The sequence below is a fragment of the Myotis myotis genome, unplaced genomic scaffold, assembly GCF_014108235.1.
Source record: "Myotis myotis isolate mMyoMyo1 unplaced genomic scaffold, mMyoMyo1.p scaffold_m19_p_9, whole genome shotgun sequence".
NCBI lineage: Eukaryota > Metazoa > Chordata > Mammalia > Chiroptera > Vespertilionidae > Myotis > Myotis myotis.
In genome coordinates, this window is record NW_023416401.1 from 7,296,084 (window position 1) to 7,322,869 (window position 26,786).

At 38.2% G+C, this 26,786-nt stretch overlaps 1 protein-coding gene across 3 annotated transcripts; it reads right to left on the bottom strand.

The window, feature by feature from the left end:
- Positions 1–1,883: 1,883 nt before the first annotated feature.
- On the bottom strand, positions 1,884–25,753 carry POLI (DNA polymerase iota). 3 transcript variants are annotated; one of them, XM_036322768.1, is made up of 11 exons: positions 25,304–25,753; positions 23,805–23,927; positions 22,276–22,440; positions 18,399–18,551; positions 16,240–16,476; positions 13,265–13,443; positions 11,909–12,000; positions 9,015–9,145; positions 7,145–7,350; positions 3,606–4,349; positions 1,884–2,415 (listed from the first exon to the last, which is right to left on the bottom strand). In XM_036322768.1, the coding sequence occupies exons 1-11, from the start codon at positions 25,341–25,343 to the stop codon at positions 2,398–2,400; spliced, it is 2,088 nt and encodes a 695-aa protein (XP_036178661.1). In that variant the 5' UTR covers positions 25,344–25,753; the 3' UTR covers positions 1,884–2,397. The 3 variants fall into 3 exon arrangements, with proteins under 3 accessions (XP_036178661.1, XP_036178659.1, XP_036178662.1); XM_036322766.1 differs by lacking the exon at positions 1,884–2,415 and having other exon boundaries at positions 2,465–4,349; positions 25,304–25,752; XM_036322769.1 differs by lacking the exon at positions 1,884–2,415 and having other exon boundaries at positions 2,465–4,349; positions 25,128–25,391.
- Between the last annotated feature and the right edge of the window lie 1,033 nt (positions 25,754–26,786).

Consider the following 26,786-nt stretch of genomic DNA (forward strand, 5'->3'; position numbering starts at 1 on the left):
TCAGGTGGCTCAAATAAAGACAACTATATTCAGTCAGAACCTAGAAGGGATTATAGTGGTGCCAGTGGATTGGCACTGCCTCGCCGGAAGCAAATGCAAATCATCTCTGAAGGGAAGCACCCACAATTTAGGTCCTTTGTCTTCCCACAGTTTAGGTTGACTCACACCCGTAAGGAAATAAGCCAAAATGGTACACATCAATATCAGAAAGTTTAAACTTATAAAAATTTAATAGTATTGAAGTAATCAGAAATAGAATCCTACATAATAAAAGGGTAATATGCAAATAGGCCAAATGGCAGAACAATCGAGCCAATCAAAGTGTAATATGCTAATGATATGCTAAGGGTGCTCTACCACTTCCTATGATGTGCACTGACCATCAGGGGGCAGAAAGTCAATTGATCTACCAGTTGCTATGACGTGCACTGACCACCAGGGGGCAGATGCTCTGACTAGTAGGTTAGCTTGCTGTTGGGGTATGGCTGATCAGGACTGAGTGAGATGGGCCGGACATACCCTGGAGCCCTCCTGCAGTCCCTCCCTGGCCTGATCCCTGGCCCACTTGATTGTGCACCTGTGGGGTCCATCAGCCTGGCCTGTGCCCTCTCCCAATCTGGGACCCCTCGAGGGATGTCGGAGAGCCAGTTTCAGCCCAATCCTGCAGGCCACTCCCCTTGGGAGGGCGCCAGATGCAGGGCTCATGGCTGGTGAGTGCTGCTACAGCAGCGCGAGCCTCTTCTGATCGATCGCAGCAGGTACAGTGGGGCTGGGATGAGAAGGAGTGACAGATAGGAGCTGCAGGCACCGTTGGACTGCGGGTTTCGGCTGGATCGAATTTGTGCATCGGGCCTCTAGTATAAAATACTTAAGGTTTTGTGTGTTTTTTTAACGAGACTATAATGAATAAACAGGTAGAAAAAGAATCAAATGAAAAATATATTAAAATTAAAACCATTCTTATAGTGTTTTAAACAGATCAGACACCACTGAAAAACAAATCAGTGAACATAAGAACTGATGAAATTAGCCAAATTGCAGCAGATAAACAAGATAATGAAAAGAAGTAGAGATTAAGGGACATGAAAGGTAGAGTAAGAATGTCCAACATTGAACTGGAGAGCATTGTGCTAAGTGAAATAAGCCAGTCAGTGAAAGAAAAACACCACATGATCTCCCTCACTTATGGATAACAAAGAACATTGTAACCTCATGAACAAAAAGATAGATACAGAGGCAGAGAAGCATGAAACAGACTGTCAAACTACAGCAGGAAGGCTGGGGAGAGTTGGGGGGGAGGTAAGAGATCAACTGAAAATATACAAGCTTATATGCTTGTATGCATGCATATAAGCATAACCAATGGATGCAAGACACTGGGTGGGGGGGTGTGAGGGCATGTGCCCGGGGGGCGGGGGTAGGGGTGGTCGGGGGAAGGTCAATGGGGAAAAAAAGGAGACATATGTACTACTATTTGTAATACTTTAAACAATAAAATCAAATTAAGAAAAAAAAAAAGAATGTCCATCATTGTGCAATCAAGAGTCCCAGAATAGTAAAGCGATCTTTGAAGGGCTAGTGGCTAAGAATTTTAGAGAACATGAAAGATACAGGATATCAGTATATATCAAAAATAAATAAAAATAAATTCATACTTCCAAATATTATAAACTAGAGGCCCAGTGCATGAAATTCGTGCACAGGTAGGGTCTGTAGGCCTGGCAGGCGATTATGTAGGCCTGGCAGGTGATTAGGGCCAATCAGGGCCTTCCAGCTGCCGGCTGGGGCCTTCCTTCGTTCTGTGCCACCCCCTGGTGGTCAGTGCACATTATAGTGAGCAATCGGTCTCCTGGTTGAACTCCTGTGGGGACAATTTGCATATTAGGCTTATATATATATAGATAATCTAACACTAAATAAATATTATTTCATTAAAAGCAAACAAAGATAAAAGATAACTTAAAAAGTCGGACGCTGTTTTCTGGCTGAAATGATTACAAAGATTAGAACTTTTTGAAAAATAGATTATCTAAAAAAGTAATAAACTCCATTTATAAGTTTAACTACCTTATCAGAAAACTACATGTAGAAACACCTATAGTTATTTGTGTGGTGAATAAGTTCTGATGTTCTTGCTACAAGTTATTGCTTTTGATAATCCCAAACTCCCTCTTAAAAATCCTTGGTGATTAGGAAATTTTCAAATTTCAAGGAATCTGAAACTTAGTTCAAACTTCTTACCTAGGAAATATTTTTAAGCCACCCTTTACTCACATTTTTGTACTTTATTTTTATCGTCTTTTCTTTATATCTGCGAAGGTTATAAATAGGACTCCTCCAACAGCGCTCCGGTGTGTTCTAGAAACATTCTCTTACAAATTAAAGGTGTCCACAACCTTATATCCAATTTTTAATCTGGCAGTAAAAGGTGAAGGCAATAACAACAGGAGAAAGAGGACATCCATCACTTTAGTGACTGTATATTTGTTGTGGATATGACATTCTTAGTCTCATCTACAAAATGTAGAGATGCAAAAACATAATCACTGCTTGTAGACCCTACAGACTGGTCAGAGGAAATGGACCTCTTTCACTACCTAGCACCCTTATAGACCCACTCTACCTTGCACTTCTAGTGTCTGTCCTTCTTTTCATCTTTCTGCATGGAAAGTTCCTTCTAGTTCTCTACTTGTATAGTCACTTGCCTGCCCACTCCTCACCCCTTTATTCAATAGTCATTGAATGCCCTCTGTGTGTCAGGCATTGTGGTAGGTTCCAGGTGTAATAAGAGGCATTAATTGAATTTGTATCACTTTCCTATTTAAAAAAATTAACTTAATAAATGGTACATAGTACTTCAAAGATATCTACATTTTTAACAGGTGAGTTGGCAGAATTTATTTGGTTAATTTTTAAAAAATATATATTTTTATTCATATCAGAGAGGAAGGGAGAGGGAGAAATAGAAACATCAATGATGAGTGAGAATCACTGATCTGCTGCCTCTTGCATGCCCCCTACTGGGGATCGAGCTGGCAACCTGGGCATGTGCCCTGACTGGGAATCAAACCATGACCTCCTGGTTAATAGGTTGATGCTCAACCACTGAGCAACACCAGCCGGGCTTGGCTGTTTCTTAATGGGCTAAATTTCTTGAAATATTCCACATTTCATAGAAAAAGTTATTTGCTATGGCATAGCAATGATTTGGCCAGTCTATTTTTTATATGCAGGCATATACAGTATATCTTTCCCCTCATTTTATGGGACATGAACTAATGCTAAGATATATTTTTATTGAAAAGCAATATAAAATAGTTTTAGAAATAAGGTAATGTTTTACATTATTTCTCCTATTATGAGTTTTTTATATTTTGTGTCAGAATTTACTTCCCATAACTATTCTTGCTTTAGAACATTTTATATTGGATTGTGACATTATTAAATATCGATTAGTGTTTCATTTAGACGAGCTTAATAAACTGCTAATCTGAGAACAATGATCTTCCCCTTGTTTTTTAGACTTTTTCTGAACATGCTTATTTATGTACATCGTGGAAATCTGATCCTGTTCTCTTCCAATCAGCCAACAGTTCTTTTTGTACCTCTTCTGGAAGTTCATAGAAAACTTTAGGATCAACATCAGAAGGAAAAGTAATTTTCTCAGCAGTAGAATCTTGCTCTCTATTTTCTGCAAGTCCTTCATAATGAGACGCCGCAGCTGTCGGGTGCTTATGGCTATCTGTAGTGCGGTTTTTGGAGAAAAGTTGCTCACTCTGCAAATTTGGAAATGAATGAAAAACAGGTACAGTGGGGTTTGTATTTGAAAAGTGGAATCCTTGAGACTTTTTAGGTCCTTGACTCATTCGTTCATCTTTTAAGCTACTGTTTAAATAATGTGAATAATCCTTTTGGCTGGACAGGTAAGAGGAACTGTTATTTAAGCCTGAGGTTCCTGGTTCACAGGGAGACAATGAGGATATCTGTTTGCTATTAGATAAATTATCTCTAGGATTTAAGGGACTATCTTGCATTTGTTTTGTAGAAAAGAAAGATAATATTCCTCTAGAGGCCTGTAATGGAGAACTCAAACTTCCTTTCCCTTGAACTTTTTCTCTAGATTTTCCAGACAGGATTTCTTCTTGAATATGTACTGGAAGCTGTTTAAAGACTTCTTGGTCAATACCCTCAGGAAGTGAGCAGAGTGGGAAATCATCACTGTTTTGATCTTTAGAAAAACTTAGTGGAGACTCCCCAGTTCTTGGACTTTCAATTCTTCCAGTTGGTAGAAAATCCCAATTTGTTTTTTTGTCTTTCGAAAAATCCTCCATTTGAGTATCTTTCATTTTCTAGAACACAAGGATAGCACAATAATTTAGATATCTCTTTAAATATTCATGAATATACCTTATTATCTGACCATCGTGTTTCTATCCTACTCAATAACTTCAACCCTTTGGGTCAGCTCCCAACAACTAGAGGTGACTAATCCACCGCAATTAGTCACACTATTGTGTGCATCTTTACTCACTATTCCAGGAAGAGGTTTACTTCATAGATAGCACTGAGCCAGAAGGTAGGCATGCATTTATAGGCCTGGAAGGGATCTTAACAACTGTAAATTCAAACTTCCAGGTTTGTGAATAAAGGAATGATGGCCTAAAAAAGTAAGTGATTCTCCAAGGGATAGCTAAATATTTAAGTATATATGTATAAATATATATTTATAAATATTTATACATATGCATAGAACATCCCTATTCTAAACTGTAACATTGAATGGAAAGGAAAAATATATACTCCCATGGTGAAAATCCAACATCATTATTAAGATACTAGAGGCCCGGTGCACAAAAATTTGTGCACTCGGGGGGGTGCCTCAGCCCGGCCTGTGCCCTCTCGCAGTCTGGGACCCCTCAGGGGATGTCCACCTGCTGGCTTAGGCCCGCTCCCTGGGGGATTGGGCCTAAGCTGGCAGTCAGACATCCTTCTGGCAGCCTGGGAGCCCTTGGGGGGTGTCCACTAGCCAGCGGGGAACAGGCCTAAGCTGCAGTTGGACATCCTTAGCGCTGCTGAGGAGGCAGGAGAGGCTCCCACCACCACTGCTGTACTGGCAGCCATCAGCCTGGCTTGTGGCTGAGCAGAGCTCCCCCTGTGGGAGAGCACTGACCACCAGGGGGCAGCTCCTGCATTGAGCGTCTGCCCCCTGGTGGTCAGTGTGTGTCATAGTGACCAGTCATTCCCAGTGGTTCTGCTGTTAGGGTCAATTTGCATATTACCCTTTTATTATATAGGACAGAGGCCTGGTGCATGGGTGGGGGCTGGCTGGTTTGGCCCAAAGGGTGTCCCGGATCAGGGTGGGGGTCCCGCTGGGGTGCCTAGCCAGCCTGGGTGAGGAGCTGAGGGTCATTTTCAGACTGGCCACACCCCCTTCAGGGTGGGGGTCCCCGGAGGAGTGCCTGGCCAGCCTGGGTGAGGGGCTGATGGCTGTTTGCAAGCTGGCCAAGCCCCCTAGTGGGGACCCACACCCCATGAATGTGTGGCCATCCTGGGTGAGGAGCTGATGGCTGTTTGCAGGCTGGCCACAGCCCCCAGCCACCCAAGCTCCCAGTGGAGGCTGGCTGGAAGCAGGTATCTGAGATTTATTTGTCTTCTATAATTGAAACTGTTGCCTTGAGCAGAGGCCACAGCCAGCCAGGGCAGGCGGGAAGCTTGGCTTCCTCCATCGCCAAGGCAACCAAGCCTCCTGCTTGCTCCAGCTCCGTGGCTGCCTGCGGCCATCTTGGTTGGGTTAATTTGCATATAGTCACTCTGATTGGCTGGTGGGTGTGGCTTGGGCATAGCAGAGGTGCAGTCAATTTGCATGTTTCTCTTTATTAGATTAGATAACATGTTTCAAAAAATTAAATTTATTGGGGTGACACTGGTTAATAAGATTATATAGGTTTCAAGTGTACAATTCTATAATACATGATTTGTATTTTGTATTGTATACCCACCACCCAAAGTCAAATCTTCCTTCACCATATATCTGACGCCCTTAACCCTTTACTAGCCCTTTTATATATTCATGAAATAAAAATTTAAAAACGCCTTCAATTCTAATTTGCATAGTTTACGTAAAATTTTTCACTTAAAATTTTAAGCACCATAAAAATGTATACACAGTCAAATATAATTCATCAACACAATAAGTTCAAAATAAAAGAAGAAGAGATTTGGGCCATTGCCAGACACACACAAGGTGCTTTCACTTATATTTGCCACTCTAATACCACTGTAAATTAATTCTCATTTTACAGATTACAAAGCAAAAAGTCAGCACCTTTTAAAATTTCAGTTAATAGACGGAATAAAATTGGTCAGAGAAAAATAGTAATTTGAAGAGGGCACTAATTCATTATTTCTGTAACACTACTCTATGCTCATTTTAAACTTATATGTAAATAAAATATTACTAAAATTATACTAACTAATAAATAAAGAAAATAATAAAAACACTTTAAGTTAAGAATTGTAGATCTAGACAATTTAGTAAAAGACGATTATTTTTTAAAGAAGCCCACATTTAGTAAATACAGGTTTGCTAAAGGGCCATACACAGGGATTTGTTTTAGTCATCTGAAAATATGACTGGCCTTTGCCTCTCTACTGCCAACCTCTTATTTCTACAGTTATAAAATTAGCAGTCATATTCTATCAATATTGCTATCAGAATTCAATTTAACGTCAAAACCAAGAAAACTTAAATGCTTTAACAAAACACTGAGGGGGGTGCTGGTAGCTTATGTATAAATTAACAGACAAAATAATTTGATTTCTAGTATCTAAAAATATTTTCATATGTATGAGCTAATCATCATATTCCTATATATTGTTATAAAATGTTTCAATACTTCCAAAACAGGGAATCTCTATAATGGTTTTCTTTTTTACCCAGTGATGCTTATGTTTTCTTCTTAATCATAATACTGTATACTTATGAGTAGCAACATATAATATGATAGATATAATATGATAGGTATTATATATACATGTAAGTCACTCAAAAAAATATAACCCCAAAGAAACTCTAAATTATATCCGTTAAACACAAACTGAGACCTGTAATTTAATAACACAAATCCAATAACAGTGTACTTACAAAACTGCGCTTGCCAGAGCATGAAGTTGTTGATAATGATGGTGTTAAATAATAATCAATAGTCCCTTTCTTAGTAGTATTTAGTGATTTAAGGTTGCAGAAGCACACACTTAAAAGGGTAAGATGAAATGGCATCTTCACATTCACCATGCTTCGAAAAAGTTTCATAAGTATGTCAAGCATTGGCGTCATCACATCATAACTTCCTAAATAAAATGTTTAAGAAGACAGTATCTAAACACATTGTAAAATAATTAACATTAAGAGTTTAATATAATTAAATTAAAATCCTAAATAGATATCATTGGGACATTTTGACAGTATATGTGGAAACTAGGACATCTCAACATTACAACTAACTGCCAAATGAGTAAAAGTTTCCAAAAGAGTTGAAATATGTAATATTTGATTAAGGTAGTAATGATATCAAAAAATATCCCCCTGTGTTATGCTCTCACATCGATGTTTCTCTCTTCTCCCTTCATCTCCCTCAGAAATCAATAAGCGATTCTTTGAAAAAAAAACAAAAAACACCTAAAGCAAGCAGAAAGAAGAAAACAACAAAGTTGAAATAAATAAAATAGAAAGAATAAAAACAGAGAAAACAATGACAAAAGTTGGGTTTTAAAAAAGATCAAAATTGACAAACCTTTGCTAAAATTACAAAGGAAAAAAGAGAATACATAAATTACCCAAATCAGGAATGAAAGAGGAACCTCACTACAGACTTCACAAAAATTAAAAGAATTATAAGGGGATATTAACAACTTCATGACAACAAATTAGACAACTATGATGAAATGCATATATTTCTAAAAGACACAGATTACTAAAACAGACTCAAAATAAATAGAAAATCTGGATAAACACTTAACAAATCAAATTTCTACTTTAAGATCTTTCTACAAACAAAAGCCCAGGACCATGAATACCCAAAACAATTTAGAAAAAATTAAAGCTGGAGAAGTTACACTACCTAATTTCAAGAAAGAATCAAGATAGGGTAGAACTGGTAAAAGGATAAACATGTAGATCAACAGAATAAGAACATCAAGAAATACATTTCTACAACATGTTTAGTTTTTTACAAAGGTGTAATGACAGTTCACCAGGGAAAGAATAGTCTTTTCAACAAATTCTGCTGGAACAAATGGATACCTACATGCAAAAGAATGAACTCAGACCCTTACCTTATACCACACATAAAAATTACTCAAAGTGGATCTAAGTTTAAAGCTCAAAACTTTAAAATTTCTAAAAGAAAACATAGAAATACCTGTGACCTTTGACTTAGGCAAATAACTTTTAGATATAACACTAAAAGCACTATTCATAAAAGAAAACACAAGCACAATGAAATACCACTACACAGCCTTAAGTGTGACTATCATAAAAGAAACTGATAATACTAATTGTCAATGAGACTCTGAAAAAACTGGAATGCTCATACACTGCTGATGGGAATGTAAACTGTTACACCCACTTTGGAAAAAATTTAGCAGTGTCTTAGAGTTCAACTTACCATAAAACCCAGCAGTTTAAATAAAAGTATATACCCACCCAATGACTCGCCAGCATCATTTTTCATAATAGCCAAAAAAATTGGAAACAATCTAAGTGCTCAAAAAGAAGTTATCTCATGCCATATAATTACAACAGTCTGGTTTTTTCTGAACTTGGGAAGCATTCTTAACTGAGTCTTTACTTTTATAATCTATTAAACAACAACAAAGTTTTCTAGTGAAAATTTCTGATAAAGAGTTTAAATAGCTCACTAACCCCCTGTGAAAATCCTCTATCTATGGATATTTCGAATTCAAAATTTGCTCTTTTAAGAGTCTAATTAAATTTTTAGGAAATTAGCCCATACCTGTCCCTAACTTCTGAATTATGTGGGATGGAATAGAGCACTGACGACTCTCACGGCTACAGTGCTTCTCAGATGAATACCGACGGATTATTAATCTTATTGTATGTGGCTTCCTTCCATCTTGGCATACTCTAAAAATAAAGAGAAAGGGGAAATAGCAATTTGAAAAATATTACCTAAAGATTTTAAAAAATTGTCAAGTTAATTTATATAAAGATGACAGATTTAGTAACTAAAACAATTATACAGTTGATAAGTAGGCAGTAAGCAATAAAAATCCTAGACTAGCCCAAATAAATTATACAAAGTCTACACACTAATGCTCTGAAATGTTAAGTGTAAGGCTCTCAGGCCTCACTCAGAATTGAGTGTTATCAGAAAAAAAACAGAAGTAAGGCATAATTATAACAAGCAATTTTATAATCCAAGTCAAAATTATAACCAAAAGCAAAATATTAAAATTAGCAGGAAATTAAAGAAACAAAGAATCATTCACTGACAGAAACAAATATATGAAAAGTGACAGATTTTTACACATATTTTAAAATACAGGATCACAAAAAGAAAAAAATTAATGAGATTATTTGTCAAAGAGCACTCCCCAAATAGATCCAAGAGGGCCAATAATAATGTCACCAATATGTTCCACATTAAGCAATAACTTGAAATATTAATGATATATTATACTTAGGAAGTACATGTACATGCATCCTAAAGAGTGTTCCATCCAGCCCTGGCCAGGTAGCTCAGTTGGTTAGATCATCCTCCTAATACATCAAGGTTTAAGGTTTAATGCCCCATCAGGGCACATACAAGAATCAACCACTGAATACATATATAAGTGGAACAAATCAATGTTTCTCCTTCTCCCCCCACCCCTTTCTCTTTAAAATCAATAAATACAAAATTTTTTTAAAAATTAGTGTTCCATACAAACGGTCTTGGTTTTGGATGGAACACTAAAACAAAGGTTTTAATGATATAGATAGAAAATTCACTTAAAGAATAGAAAAATCTAATTAGAGAAAATACATGTCATTAAAGAATAACATTTTCCTTTTTATCTGTATGGCAATGAATTAAAAATCAAGTACAAAATACAAATATTTTACACTGTTAAATATACTCAAATTAAATATTTTGAATTAGAAAATTTAGATTTCTGTAATAAATAATTTTTCTTTTATTTATCACAAAATATCTTTTTTTTTTTTAAATATATTTTATTGATTTTTTTACAGAGAGGAAGGGAGAGAGATAGAGAGTTAGAAACATCAATGAGAGAGAAACATCGATCAGCTGCCTCCTGCACACTCCCCACTGGGGATATGCCCGCAACTCAGGTACATGCCCTTGACCGGAATCGAACCTGGGACCTTTCAGTCCGCAGGCCGACGCTCTATCCACTGAGCCAAACCGGTTTCGGCCACAAAATATCTTGATTGCTGCTTTACTAAAATAATAAATATCTTAGTTTCTGTAAACATATTACTAATTTAAATATTTTCCAGTTAAACTTGTTCTAATAAGTCTATATGCAATTAAAAGACAATGATTTGATTCCTATAACTAATTAAGACATATTATAAAAAGGTTACATTCTAAGCAATCTTGAACTATTGCCTAGAAATTGGATTAAAAATTAGATGATTTTATACCTCTTACATATCTACATATACTCAAGAAGAAAAATACATTCACACACGATTATTTTTTGCCAGTCACTTAAAAGGTATTACACTCAATCACTGAAATAAGGAGCCATGGTAGAGAAGAGAGAATGGCAAGCAGAGATAAGGATAAATGGTTAATAGTTGGTATCGCACAGGCTTACAGCACCTAGACTCATTTCTGGGTTGATTCTTTAAATAAGAGAACCTATAAAAGTTGTAATTCTTGTGGTTTTTCTATGTGTGGAACTATTTCTAATGGCAGGCTTTTCATAGTAGTCTTCTATTTAGTTGAAGCAAAGCAGACGACCCACTTTCACAAGCATATTCACGGGCCCAGCATGAGTCATATCACTGGAGCTGGGTCATTGGCAGCCCCACTTGCATGCAGCAAATGGTGAGCTGCATAGCTTTGCTCACAACATGAGAACCACACTGCATGTGACAGCAAAGTTGCAGGAAATTTCACTTCATCCGTTTCTGCTACTTAGACTCATCCAAAAACCTTTTTCTCTAGTCAGTCAGTCATCCAGACATTAGAGAAGCACACCTACCTATCCAAAACTGTTAGACCGTGACACCCCATTTTGAGAAATCAAAGAAATGAGAGGAACAGAGACAATACTCTCCTACAGAGTATTGGAATAGATATATGATGGCAAAGGAGCGTGTCAGATAGGTGCATGTCTTGTTCTGCTTATGCTAGGCAACTTGTATACTCACAGTCCCAGTGGACACTCTTCATGTACTTACAGACAAGAAGCCTGCACACACTCACATTCACTCTCACTGCTCACGCACAGCCCCAGTTAGCTATGCTTTTGTCTGACTCCATTTTCTTTCACACAGAGTAAGGCTAAGGAGACATAAGGGTTCTTCTGCTTTATCGTTGTTGCTCTTAATAACTACCTATCCTCACCCATTACAAATTTAGAGGTGCAGGAATTCTAGAAGAACAGATAAAACCCCTTTAGGTAACTACCAGCAGCTTAAGATCCACAATATAACCACAATGTTACTAAAAACCAATGGAACTAGATGGATTAAATTTATTTAAGAGCATCTGTTACTACCTTTGCAATAGCTTATAAAGTAGAGAAATTCAGTGATAAATGATCTATTGTTATAATGATTAGTCTCCAGGTAATCTGTAAATTCCAAGATACAACATCAAGTATTCTTTCCAGTATAGAATATACAGGATATGGCAAAATGGAAAATCACCTCTTCAAAAGACTAGCAAGTAACTCTCGGATCTTACTTTTAGCTTCAACTTCTGATGAACATTTTTTAAGTGAATCTTCTTCACTAAAGGACTACCAAAAAAGCACAAATAAGGATTACTGTACACCAAATAAGCATATACAATTACCAGTGTATATGTCAGGTAAACCAACACAGCCTTGACTAACTTACCTCTAGTGCTTAGTTTGAGCCATTTAGTTCACTTTCATACTAACTTGTTTTTGTCTGCAAGTTTTCATACTTCACTAGAAAGTGCACTGGACGTCAAGAAAATTGTAAAGCTCTAGTAGCAACTCCAAGCTTTACTGTACGATTGCACCGAGGCTCTTACTCTCCTAAAACTTGAATTTAACCTTGGGCAAGTTATTTAACTTTTCTAACCTACAGTACCTTCATCTTAAAAACAAACAAACAAAAAAAAAACACAAAAAACTAGGGAGGGAGAGAAAGAGAGGAAAAGTTTATAAACAAACAATAGAACTATCTACCTTAAAGGTTTGTGAAAATTAAATGGGCTAATGTACATAAAGAAGTGCCTGTCACATAAAAGATAATCAATCAATATGAACTAGGTAATTAAACTTTTCTCCATCTCCTAAATCATTAGACTTCTCTAAAACCAAGACTTTTTAAAAAATTAAAACATTTTGCCTCATATATGTAATACTAGAGGCCCAGTGCACAGGTTCGTGCACCAGGGGGGTCCCTCAGCCTGGCCTGCGCCCTCTCGCAATCTGGGATCCCTCAAGGTATGTCTGACTGCCAGTTTTGGCCCAATCCCCACAGGCCAAACCGGCAATCCAACATCCCCTGAGGGATGCAGTAGTGTGCAAAGCGGCAGGCAGCCAAGGAGCCCGATGAGCCTCCGCTCATCTCAGCCCCACTGCGCCTGCAGCTGCTGCTCTACTGCATGGAGGCGGGAGAGGCTTACATTGCCGCAGCTGTGCTTGCCAGCTGTGAGCCCTCTGCCTGGCACCCGTTGGTCAGCTGAGTAGCGCTCCCGCTGTGGGAACGCACTGACCACCAGGGGGCAGCTGTGTTGAGCGTCTGCCCTCTGGTGGTCAGTGCACGTCATGACTGGTCAACCGGTCGTTCGGTCACTCAGGTTTTATATATATATATAGATAGGCTATTGGCTAACTTGAGATTGAAATACTAATTCTTAAATTCAATTTAAGAATATTTATTAATATATTATAATAAATTAGTTTCCTCACAGGAAAGGGATCATGTACTGACCTAACAAACTAGATTAGTAAAAACAGCAATAAACTAGAAATTTTTCTCAAATAATGTGACAACCAGTAAGTACTCAAGTAAAATGTCATTATGCACCTGAGGTGGTCCTGAGGGTGTTACAGGAGAGTTATCTTCTCCAAAACTGAGCTTCTGGATACGCTGAGCAATGGAAATTCCTAATTCCTTTTCTAATATTTTGGATGAAAAGGTCTGAAGATCATGCACACTACTGATACCCAGTGCTTCCAGGCGTTTGGCAGTTTTATAGCCAATACCTAAACAAAAAGAAACGCAGAGGGTGTTACAATAGCTTTTCTCCTTAAAATAAAGCTAATTAAAATATTATCATTCTTATAGCAAGCATATCTTTAAATTCCATAGCGAATATTTTGCTAAGATCAAAGTTCATTAAAAATTAGATTGCTCTTCTTCTGCTCAGGGCCTGAACCACTTTGAAAACCTAACAGCCCTAATATATTTAATATAATATAATGAATACAGAGAGAACCAATAAATTCAGTCTTGATAAAATGAGATTTTTACCACCTGTTATATACCACTGTGGAAGTTTTCAAGGATCATGGTGATTTTTCACATAAAGATAAACTGTCATCAGAGCAATTAAAATTAGCATGTGCTTATTAGTTAATCTAACTGATTTCTATACACACACCAAATACTTATCTACAAGTCATATCTGGCAATATTTACCATCCGCATATAATTAAGAGCCAGAAAACAAACAAACAAAAAATTCTCATTGGCAAAACTCCTATCATACAGTTTTTTGCAGGAAAACTCAGTCATATTTTATCACAGAAAAAGTGTTCAGGCAATTTAGTGCCCCTTTACCTCCTCTCATTTACATAAAATTAATTCTTCAGTTAGCTGGTTTTTTTGAACAGTAAAAGAAGTAAATAAAAAGCAATGGTGTGTAGAGGATATTATTAAAGTGGAGTGACAGATATTTTCAAAGCTGAAATAAAAGAGAATGGGCTAGTTGGCAATAAGGAAGAAAAGAGAATGCCTATTTAAAATAAATACAAGAATTCAAAGAGCAAAGCTGAGTAATAGCGTTAAGTATCAGTATACAATCCTCAATGTATTACAACCTGACATAGTAATTGTTCTTCAAAACACAGACTCAGATTCATCCAAAAAGTTAACAATTGTAATACTTAAGGCAAGGCAGTGAGTAACACATTTTGAAATCACATAAACACAGGTTAAATATGTGAAGAAATCTAAAGATTAAGTTTCAGTTGTCTTAGAAATTCACTTCCATAGAATTCTATTATAACATCTTTGTCCCCAGCAATGAAATTTAACATACCCATTATTGATGGTCTATGAAAACCTAAATATTTGATCTTCAAGGGTACAAACTTGCCCCAAGACCTGAATAGATCACCGAACCCTTCAAAAAATCAATTTCCTCATCTTTAAAATAAAAACTTTGCTTAAATCTTTGGAAGGTCCCTTGTAGTCTAACATTTTATATGCTAGTGACCCGGTGCACAGATTTGTGCACACTGAAAGGAAATTAAGTAGAATATTTTAGTAACACTATTTGCCCTTTCTCTATAATAGAAGTGTCAACCAAATTCACAATTGACAATGACAGATTGAAACACGTGTGCGATTGGTGCCAATGAGAGCTTTATATATATCACACATGTGAGTCAACTTAGCCTTTTATATACAGAGAACAAACTTGCTTAATTAAACTTTTTCCAGCCCCGTAAAGCACCCCAACTTCTCTTTCAGGTAATTGTCAGCAACACAGCAGTAAATATCAACATGAAGCAGATTATTGTAGATCATGCAGGTGGAACAAAAGGTAAAATATTTAGCTGCAGCAGTGTTTGACTATATTCTACACAGTGAGAAAACCTGAAGTCATTTTTAAGTTCCACCATTTCTTTCTTCTTTTCAGTCAGGTCAAGTTTCTAAACTTTCTAAATCTCCGTTTTCCAGCTACTGAAAATAGGATTCCACCGAGTCTCCTATCTACCTACTCCAGGACTTCTGTGAGAATCAAATGAGATGAGGCACGTGAAAACGCTTCATAAACATTTGGTTGAATTGTAAAATGTTTGTACCTGGCTATAAAGCAAGTTAGGTTCCTGTGCTGAAAAAACTCCAAGGAGGCTAGTCGCTAGGGAGAGGAAACTGGGTGTTGCTACGTGATGTCATTCCCCAACCGTTTCTGGGCTGGAGTGGGCTGTGGGCCGCATTTTGCACCATGGGGTCTTGGCAGCATTGGCTGCGATTTGGTGGGGTGTCACTCCAGGATGGTGGTGGGGCCTGTGTCCCACATGGGGGAAGCTGAGTGTTTGTCAGTGCCAGTTCCGTGGTGCTATTTAATTTTAAATGGCCAGTGCGTGTCATGGCAGCTCCTGCACTGAGCGTCTGCCCCCTGGTGGTCAGTGCATGTCATAGCTACCAGTCGGATGGATGGACACTTAGCCTTTTATATATATTGATATTCCTCACATAGAGTTAGTAAAAGACCTCTTTAGATGCAATGTACAGTATAAGATATGAACCAGGGATTGGAAATAAAGGACTATACACTTCCAGGTTATAGCTTTCATGATCATATTCAAACTATACAAAAGTAGGTGAAACTAGAAAAGTACATTTATATATTTCCTAATACAGATGTCCTCCAAAGAACATTAGCTTGTTTGGTTTTCTCCATAGGCTCTAAGAATTAACTACATCTTACCTAGTAATAATAGACAAACATGTAAATTGACCATCCCTCTGCTACACTCACCAGCCAATCAGGAGAGTATGCAAATTAACCCAACAAAGATGGCGGTTAATTTGCATATGCAGGCGCGAAGCAGCGGAGCGAAGACTGAAGGCTCTGGCTTGAGCAGCGAAGACTGAAGGCTCCGGCCAGAGCGAAGGCCTGGGTCCCAGGAGCCGGAGGAAAATTGGTGCCGGCAGCCAGGGGAAGGGAAGGCCTATTGCATGAATCTCTTCATGCAATGGGCCTCTAGTATATCTATAATTTTTCAAAAAATACAATAAAATATATACTTTTCAAATATATGTCTTACCAGGCATTTCCTTTATGTGTTTCAAACTATGAATGAGATCTTGAGAACTTTCAGGTAGTAAGACTGTTTGTTGATTTGGTTTAAAGATGCCAGAAACTAATTTTGCCAGTAATTTATTGGAAGCTACTCCAGCACAGCCAGTGAGACCCAGCTGATTGTACATGGCTTCCCGCATCTCTGCCGCAATCTGAGATCCAACAAGTAGTTTGATGTGCAAGACGTCATGCAGGTTTATAGCTATAAAAACAGCCAATGTCATTAAAAAAACCCACAAAACAATTTAATTTCCTTTTTTACGAATGAGTTTTATTTACAAATGAGGGTTTATTTAACCTAAATTCTATGTCCACCACCACCATACTGCCACCCACTTAACTAATCTGCTTTGTTCTTCACTGGAATTCTGTTAAGTAAGTAAATACAGGGAGTGAACTCCAAGGGCCTGTGATAGAGAATGCATAGACGTGCTTAATAATGCACAGACATGCTTAATGTTGAACAGATTATAAAAATTCATCTCTCATGAAAAATTCCTACTGACATCAGTAGAACTTTTACATTCCTGTTTACCTGTAAGTAAGCATAAAAGTACTGCATTAATAAGACAGTCAACATTACAGTTTTAAAGAACTGAATCTAAACTTTATGTACTGGCTGTATGAAAAACAATTTTAGATCTGTCCATATTTAAGAGATTTCTTATGAAAAGTGCAGGAAAATTATCTAGAAACAAATTTTCTTAGGTGTGAAAATGGTCTTACAATTATATGAGACAATCCTTATCCTTAGGAGTACTTACAAATGAAGTGTTATATTGCAATTTACTTTCAAATGGCTCATCAATCAGTCAACCAGTCAATAAAGAGCAAGATAAAGCAAATGTGAAAAATGCTAACAGTAGTTGTATGGACAAGGAATGTACAATGAGTGTTCTCATTGTATTATATTCTGTCAATTTTTCTGGGCAGAAAAAATTTTAACAAAAATTGTGGGGAATAGGAAGAATTCATGAAGAATTAGACATTTCCTTTTTAGGTTATAAAACCTGGCTCTCTGAATTATGTTCCAACCAATGAAGTCTGAGTTTGCTTTAAGAATTACATAGAAACCTATTTGGAATCTTCTTCCTACTTAGTCTTTGAAAGTGACACGAGACCACAGGTACAAAAGATGGAAAAGCTTCATGTCATCTTCTAGAAGAGAATTGTAGCTCTCCCCCTTTTCTTTAATATCAGGGAGGTGGAGAACTAGATGGGAGATTGATCACCAGCTCTCAAAACACAGGGATAAGAGGAAGCACATGCTGAAACCTAGGAGCAAGATGGTTTCTTACCAGGGCAAGTCTTACACAAAGCAGAGTAGCTTGTCTTCCACTGGTGTAATGTGGAAGTCACCAGCAGAATTGCATATGTTTCAAAGTCTAATTAAATAGTCACTAGAGATATTGCAGCTGATTTTCAAATGCAAATGTCCCTAAAAATACCATCAGCCATTTATACGTTAATCTGAGAAGGAAATGAACCATCCTGCTTTCATGCTAACAGTTGGCAAAGGTTATCTGAACTAATGAACTAGGAGCTTGCAAAAGATGGCAGGTAGGCCTGGACGACCTTCCACAAGGGTTAGCTCAAGGGACAACATGAGGGTTTTGGTGCCTTGGGGGACTAGAAGCAAGAGGGGACAATATCAAATTTATTTGGTCTACCTCAAAATCTTGCTTAAAGATCGTTTTAAGAGAATAAAAAGTTATTCTAAAAGTATATTATCAAGCCAACTCCTGTAACTTAAGAGGTATGAAAGTTAAAAATGATAACGCATGGACCATGTCAGAGAAATGAAAAGTGCACAGAGCATTGAGCTACAGGAGCAACACCTAATTTTAGCCATCTTAGATTACTGAAATATGGCTATACCTCCAACAAAAGCCATAACATTTTCAGAAAGTCAGTTAACTTAACTCACAGAATACTAAGCAGAAGAACATACAGGCATAACCCACAGACACAGACAACAATAAGGTGATGGCCAGAGGGTGGGAGGGGCTGAGGGATGGACGGAGGTAGGCAAAGGGGGGGGGGGATGGGGACATCTATAATAGTATCAACTATAAAAAATACAAAAAACAAAATACTAAATAGGATAAATAAGAAACCACTTACACTGATTATTGTATACATGACCCGACACAGTCAGCGCTGAAAGGTCATCACTTGGAAGCTGCTGTAGTCTCTTCTCAACCATTTCTGATAGATCCACAAAATTTTCATCAAATCCAAGTCTCTCAACAACTGGACTAAATTCTTCCAACAACTCTAAATTTAAATAATATTGGAACGCAGATGTAACAAGTTATAACTATAGTAAATTTATCTATTTTATGCTTACCTCAAATAAGTCCAAAAATGATATTCCCTGGGCAGATACTCATAGCAGATTTAGTGCAATTTCCTATACTTACAGTTACTATATTCTACATTAAACATCAATGGCTATAATCAATTATGATCTTGAAGCAGTGGGTCAAAGAATAAATTATAGTCTGCCTAGAAAAGCAAAAACAATAATATATTCTAGCTATATTTTCCACAGGAATTTCTAAAGACAAAATAAAAAATTATAATTTCCAATTATTACTGAGACCAAAAGAAAACTCACTTGATTTTCCAAATACACCACAATTCAACATTTTAATTAGCCATTCCCCAACTTATTCCTTAAGAGCAGAGATGGACCATGATTTACATGTATTTGAATGTCTAGCACCTAGAAAAAACCTAGTCCTTAAGTCAAATGTTTACTAAACTGAACTGAACCAAGATTTAATATAAATTCAAAAGGATGATCAATTCTCATTTTTAGGATTAAGATTAATAACAATTTAGAAATCACTGAGAAGAAATTTCATTTCTCTCTGTATTATCTATTGATACCAGCTGGATAGCAGAAAACATTTACTATTTTTTTCATCTCTGAGGTAAATCTTTACAATTTAAGAATATCTAACACTCTCATACCTACTAATAATATGTTGGGACAAACTCATGTGCAACATATAGCAGTATTCAAAATTTTAAATGGAAATTACCTCTGACCTAGCACTGAATTCACTCTTACCTTATAGATACCCCATAAAATTATGCCAAAATTTCCATATGAAAATGTCTACTGAAGCATATATTAGTAAGAGCAAAAAGTTGGTAACAGCTTAATAATCCATCACTGTTAGGAAAACCATAAAATTGATCATTCAGAACAAGACTTTTAAAAAATATATATCTTTTTATTGATTTCAGAGAGGGTGAGAGGGAGAGGGAAATTGAAACATCAATGATGAGAATCATTAATCGGCTGCCTCCTGCACGCCCCCTACTGGATATCGAGCCTGCACCCGGGCATGTGCCCCCAACTGGAATTGAACCCGGGACCCTTCATTCTGCAGGCCAACCCTCTATCCACTGAGCCAAACTGGCTAGGGCAAGAACAAGACATTTTTAATACAAAGAGCTGCTATTAATAATTATGCAGCGACATTAGCCATAAAGTGGGATATATTGTCTTCAGATCACTAGAGGACTGGTTAAATAATATGAAACCAAATTCAATGGAATACTGCAGTCATTAAAAAGAGTGAGGAGGAGCTATATGAACAGCATGAAAGATCACCAAGAACAAAGGCAAGATGCACAACTCTCTGTATCTTACAATTTCTTCTGTATATACTAAAAATCAACTTCTTAATATTCAGACACACAATTTTGTATAGATGCACAAGTGCTACTTGGGGAATATAGTCTTGTCTTTTCTGCATGGCTGTCTTTCCTTCCCCCTTCCTCTCATTTTAGCACTGCTTCTTCCACTCCAGAAGGTAACTATTAAAAACTTAGTCCTAGCTGGTTTGGCTCAGTGGATAGAGCACTGGCCTGCTGACTGAAGGGTCCTGGGTTCAATTCCAGTCAAGGGCACATGCCCGGAGTTGCGGGCTCAATCCCCAGTAGGGGGGGCATGCAGGAGGCAGTCAATCAATGATTCTCTCCCATCACTGATATTTCTCTCTCTCTCCCTCTCCCTTCCTCTCTGAAATCAATAAAAATATGTATATTTTTAACACATTGTGTACCGCATAGAAATCTCTAAGACATACGCCAGGGACCGCACGTTTTTGGGCAAACTGCACGTTATTTAAATCATCATAATGCACTTTAGGTGTTGCTTTTCAATAATTATAACATTTTTATTTACAAAAACAATTAAAGTTCCTAGTACTTTTTTAACGTATAGTACTGTGTAAAACATTTTCCTCTATGAAGAGGGACCAAACAAAATTTACATAAGTATCTAGATTCGCTCCTTTTTCCATGGGCGTGAAAAACGAGAACACTCGTGAGCGGTCCTTAACAGATGGCGCGCGAAACACGAGAAAACTCCTGAGCGGACGAAATGTGTTAAAAAGTTAAAAAGAAACTTAGTATATACCCTCTCATATTTATCTTCCTGTTCACAAATACATGTGTACAAACATATGTGGGGGAGGGGTTTGTGCTATTATTTATACAAATGAGTGTTATACACGTTTTGCATCCTAACTTTTGCTCACTCAACAAGGTATGTATTTATGAGTCAAACATACAGCACCATGCATTCTTTTTCTTTTTTAAAAAATACATTTTGTTGATTATATCACTGGGTTAAAGAATATAATATGTAACTTTAATTTTCTATATTGCTTTTTCATAAAGGCCGTAATACCTTGTTTCTACTTTTTCTCACGTTCTTTTTTTTTTTGCAAGTATGATGGATATAAAATCATTATCTTACTAATTCAAATTTCTGTAGCCAATAATGAATTTGAGCATTCCTTTTTTCCAGGTAATTATTGGACATATATTTGCCCTTTTTGTCAGTTGGCTATTCACATTTTTTGTCAATTTTCTTGAGCATTTTTGTTAGTTTGTTAGCACTTTTATTTATTTATTTAAATATATATTTTATTGATTTTTTTACAGAGAGAAAGGGAGAGAGATAGAGAGTTAGAAACATCGATGAGATAGAAACATCGATCAGCCTCGTACTGGAGATGTGCCTGAAACCAAGGTACATGCCCTTGACCGGAATTGAACCTGGGATCTTTCTGTCTGTAGGCCGACGCTCTATCCACTGAGCCAAACTGGTTAGGGCTTCTTAGCACTTTTAGTTATCATATTTAACCATTTCATCTGAAAACTGCTACAAATACTAAACAAACAAACACAAACAGGAGCAAAAATATAAATAAATATAAAGCTAGTTTTTAATTATGTTAATAATTACAGAAGCCTCTCCCAATTAACATTAATGCATTAACCTATAGCATATCTCTCATAATTAATTTAAATTAAAAATTAAAATATTTGGTCCTGGCTGCAAGTGGCTCAGGGGTTGTGTGTTGACCTATGAATCAGGAGGTCACGGTTCAATTCCCAGTCTGGGCACATGCCCGGGTTGTGGCTGGATCCCCAGTAGGAGGTGTGCAGGAGGCAGCCAATCAATGATTCTCATTATTGATGTTTCTATCTCTCCCTCTCTGAAATCAATAGAAATATGTTTTTAAATTAAAATATTTGGCTTTCTTTAGAATATCTTCCTATTTCTTCACTGTTAAATACTGTTTTACATTTCTTATATTTACATGACACCATTCATGAAAGATTTCAAACTTCTTTTAACTTTATATTTTTTGTCAACATTATTTATATAGTCATCCTCATAAATATTTCAAAAAGTGGGCAAGACCTAAAATAAAGTTATTAGCAAAAATAACTTTGGCAATTTACACTTATTAAAAGACTAGAGGCCCGATGCACGAAATTTGTGCAAGAGTAGGCCTTCACACCCCTGGCTGCCTCGGCCCTCACAGCCCTGGCTTCTAGACAGTTGTTCCGCTGTTCAGCCGTTTGGTCGATTTGCATATTACCCTTTTATTATTATAGAAGATTCATGTAATGAACAGGCCTCCATTGTAAAAATTAATGTTAAAATAATACTGCCTATAATCTGTACCTGTAACCTTGTATGATATCTCTCTGTAACGCGTCAAGTCTTCTCCATTAACTAACACCAGCTGTGGACACTTTTCTTTTGCATCTCTTACATTCATAAGTTTCTTTACTCCAAGTTCCCTAGCTTCATAGTTGCAGGTAACCACCAAATATTTCTGCTGAACACCTATAAAAATAAATATTTATGAGAAAACAGAGAATTAAAAAAAAAATCTTCAAATATAATTTACTAATTCCATCTTATAATTGTAATTTGCGAGGCAATTGTTCTGCTAAAAATAAAAAGCTCTACCCCAGCCGGTGTGGCTCAGTGGTTAAGCATCAACTGATGAACCAGGTAGCAGTTCGATTCCTGGTCAGGGCACACGCCCAATTTGCAGGCTCGATCCCCAATGGGGGTGTGCAGGAGGCAGCCAATCGATGTTTCTCTCTCGATGTTTCATTCTCTCTCCCTACGCTTCCTTTCTCAAATCAGTAAAAATATATTTAAAATAAAAAGCCGTTATCTTGGTTTAAAAATACAGCATCCATTCATCAACGTTCTATAAGTAAAATTTAACAGAAATTTACCACACATGAATACATTCTATGGAGTCTTCAGCAAAAAATACAAATAAAGTCAGTACGGAATTTTTTTCAGGCAATACAAAACCAGAATAATTTATACTGAATTAACTCTATACAACTCTAGACCATGATTTACTAAAAAATAAAGCAGATGAAAAATAACAGTACAATTACTGGTGGCTGCTAGAAAAACTCACTTTTCTGAGTAACTGTCCAATGAATATAAAGCAAAATTCTGTTAACAAGTGCCAACTTACAGCAATTATCAGGGATCTCCCCCAATACATGTTCTAATTATTCAACTATTCTTGCTAGCCACCTACAGAAAAGATTCCACAGTGAGGGGGCATTCTGAGCCCCCTCCTTATCAAAAGTGATTAAATCATGATCTACAGCACGTACAGAAATTCTAGTTTACTGAATCTTAGTGGCTTAAGGTTGCTAAAACTCTACTTTTTCTTTTCTTTTTTTTTTTAATATATTTTATTGATTTTTTACAGAGAGGAAGGGAGAGAGATAGAGAGTTAGAAACATCGATGAGAGAGAAACATCGATCAGCTGCCTACTACACATCTCCCACTGGGGATATGCCCACAACCCAGGTACATGCCCTTGACCGGAATCGAACCTGGGACCTTTCAGTCCGCAGGCCGACGCTCTATCCACTGAGCCAAACCGGTTTCGGCTCTACTTTTTCTTTTACGAAAATTGACTACGTGTTTACCACCGTAAAAACAATGTTCATCTAAAACATGGTAAACACAAATATGTAGAAAATAAAATGACTGTGTCAAATTCACCATTTGTTAAATGAGGCTTATAAAGTCTACACCTGGTAGTGAAGCACCTTAAGAACTGCTTCCCAATCTTTCTAATGTGGTTAATAAATCAGAATACAATAAACGTAATAAACCAGTGCTAATCCTCTTAGACAATGAGAACATTATCGACACGCATCATTACCTAAGGGTTTGCCCTTTAGTTCCGGATTTGAGATCATTTCTACTTGTGCATAAAAGCAGTCCAGGTCCACGTGTACTATGACTCTGGAGGAAGGACTTCCTGCTGGCACCGCCCTATCATGAACTGATCAAACAAAAGCAAAAAAAAACACAAACATAATATTCAGGCTGCTTATCATCTCTGGGCAACTGGCAGTTCCTCACAAACTGGTGACTGAGGGGGAAAAAAAGGATGCAGAGTGATTTTAAAAGTCCTTTCCGGGATTTATTACATCTGTCAAAACATCTAAAAATCACAGACATGAGAGCAACTCCATCTACAGTAGGGTCTGCAGCCCTGTTTACTTAGCATTTCTGTGTGCACTGTGTTTTTCTCAAGAAGTAATAATTTTTAGGGGGAGGGGTGTAGAAACTTGATTAATAATGGAAGATGCAAGAGGTAATCCTCTCACTTGGGAGTTGATAGTAAAATTCAGGGTAAATCGGAAGGGGAAGGAAAGTTTAAACACTGATTTCAACCAACTTAAAAATTATGTAAGTGGCATGTCCTTACATTAAAAAAAAAAAAAAAAAATCAGAAACACAAAACTGCATTAGACCATGCATGCGGTCCAGTGGGCTATCTTTGGCTCCCGTAAGAGAAGGACTGAGATTCAGTGCTGAATCGCCGGTGCCTGGCCTATAACAGAAGACCAATAAACGCTCGCTAAATTGAAAGAATGCGTAAATATCTCTTGGATTTAAAAAAAAAATAGCCAATGTCATGGGGGAACGGGGAGGTGGAGATGGAGACACGGGTAAGATGAGACGCCAGCTGTTAACATCAGGTGAAAAATAAGGCAGGTTAAAGGCGATGTGATATCTGGTTTGGATCCTGGGACAGAAAAAAAAAAATTATAGTGAGAGAAAACCTGGTAACATGTAAACAAAGCTTGTACTTCAGTGAAGAGTATTATGCCAATATGAATGTCTTAGTTTTGACACATGTACCCATGGCGAGGTAAGATAGTAACATTAGGGAAAACTATTTCTCCAACCTCTGCAAATCTAAAATCATTCCAAAATTTTAAAGTTTAATTTAAAAAAATAAAAGGGCAGGAAGGAGAGCCCGGGGTTGGGCGATGCCAGGTAGATCCGAGGCTGGACGTGGGTCATCAGAGAGGCGGCCACCGCACACGTGCCTCGTGCTTGGTTCCCAGCCCAGCCCCTCCTTCCAGGACCCCAGCCCCGACGACTGGGGGACAGGGTCCCCCTCTTGCCACTCCCAGCCGCCCGGGAGCCCCCTCGGCTCTCAGGGGGTTTCACGGGGACCCTACCAACACACCCTCAGCGTCTACGACGTGAAGCCACCCCTCTCGGGTCTCAAAACACCAGGCAGCAGGCAGCTGCCCTCGTGGCAGCGCCAGGAGCCACGCGGGGCGGGACGGTCACACCCCAACGGCCGCCGCCACCGCCCCGGGCGTCCGCCCGCCCCGCCCTGCTCCTCGGGCCCGGGCGCACCCGGCGAGCCGACCGACACCCCCGCCTCCGCGCCTTCCATGGCCGGAGCCGCGTCCTCTTCCTCGTCGCGGGCGCCTTCCGCCTCGGGCCCCGCCCCCAGCTCTCCCTCCCGCGGCGGCCAATCGTAGCGCAGCTTCCGGCCGCTTCCGCCCGGTCTCTAGGGAAACCGGGGTCCCGCCCCCAGCCGCCGCAGCCCTGGCGCCTGCGTAGTCTGGGCCGACTGGCCAGTTGCCCGGATGGACGCGCGGTGTGGGAATCGTGTGGATCCACGTGCGGAGGTTTCCTACCGCCCCCTCGAGGCCGGAAGGGAGGGGTTGCCATGCAAACTGCTCATTTTTTTCTTGAGGTCATGGATGTTAGTGCCGTTATCTTCACCCAGAGGCCGGCTGGTTCTGCGGGTCCATTGTTAGGAGCATCGCTACCATATAGGCCAGCGGTTCTCAACCTGTGGGTCCCGACCCCTTTGGGGGTCCAACGACTCTTTCACAGGGATCGCCTAAAACCATCGGAAAACACATACATAATTACATATTGTTTTTGTGATTAATTACTATGCTTTCATTATGTTCAGTTTGTAACAATGGAAATACATCCTGCATATCAGATACTTACATGATGATTCATAACAGTAGCAAAATTACAGTTATGAAGTAGCAACGAAAATAATTTTATGGTTGGGGGTCACCACAACATGAGGAACTGTATTAAAGGGTCGCGGCATTGGGAAGGTTGAGAACCACTGATATAGACACTTAAGGATTTATGGTGATGGGGGTGGGGAAAAGGGGGAAAATGATGGCAAGAGCAAGGCGGCCATATAAACGAATATGATTAGCAAGTATGTTAAAGTTTATTACGTTTTGTTTGTTGTTTGATTCAAAGAGACTGTACCAGATTGGACCCCTGAATTTTAAAAAATCTAAACTGAATAGAATTTTTAATACATGAGTCAGATAAAATCTCTAATCCAGACCCATCAACTTGTTGGGTGCCTTTGGACAGGTTATGTAACTACTCTGAGCCTCAGTTTATCTGCTGTAAAGAAATAAAAGTCCTGCCCTGGCCCGCGGCTCACTTGGTTGGAGCATCTTCCCCTGCACCAAGAGGTTCCGGTTCCATTCCTGGCCAAGGCACCTGCCTAGATCTCGGGTTCCATCCTCCTGGGGGGCAACCGATCATGGTTCTCTCCCACATCGATGTCACTCTCTCTCTCTCTCTCTCTCTCTCTCTCTCTTTCTCTCTCTCTCTTTCTCTCTCCTCTCTAAAATCATTAAACATATCCTTGGGTGAGATTTTCAAAATTATTACAAATAAAATCCCAAGATTAAATGAAAACTAACATATATCTTAATATTCCCATGTATATCACCTGCCTTCTGTTAAGAGGTCTTGTGTGCCTGTGTATGTGTGCGTTTCTTCCAACAGGAAATTTGGAAATTTCTGTGTGTGTGTGTGTGTGTGTGTGTACATATATACATACATT

Bases quoted from the DNA above. Each gene is read 5' to 3' on its own strand.
- POLI (XM_036322766.1), bottom strand. From the start codon at position 25,343: ATGGAAGGCGCGGAGGCGGGGGTGTCGGTCGGCTCGCCGG. The intron at 18,552-22,275 runs GTACAGATTATA...ATTTAAATTTAG, and splicing joins GATATCATACAAGGTTACAG to AGTTGTTGGAAGAATTTAGT. The intron at 13,444-16,239 runs GTAAGACATATA...CTTTTTGTTTAG, and splicing joins ACACATAAAGGAAATGCCTG to GTATTGGCTATAAAACTGCC.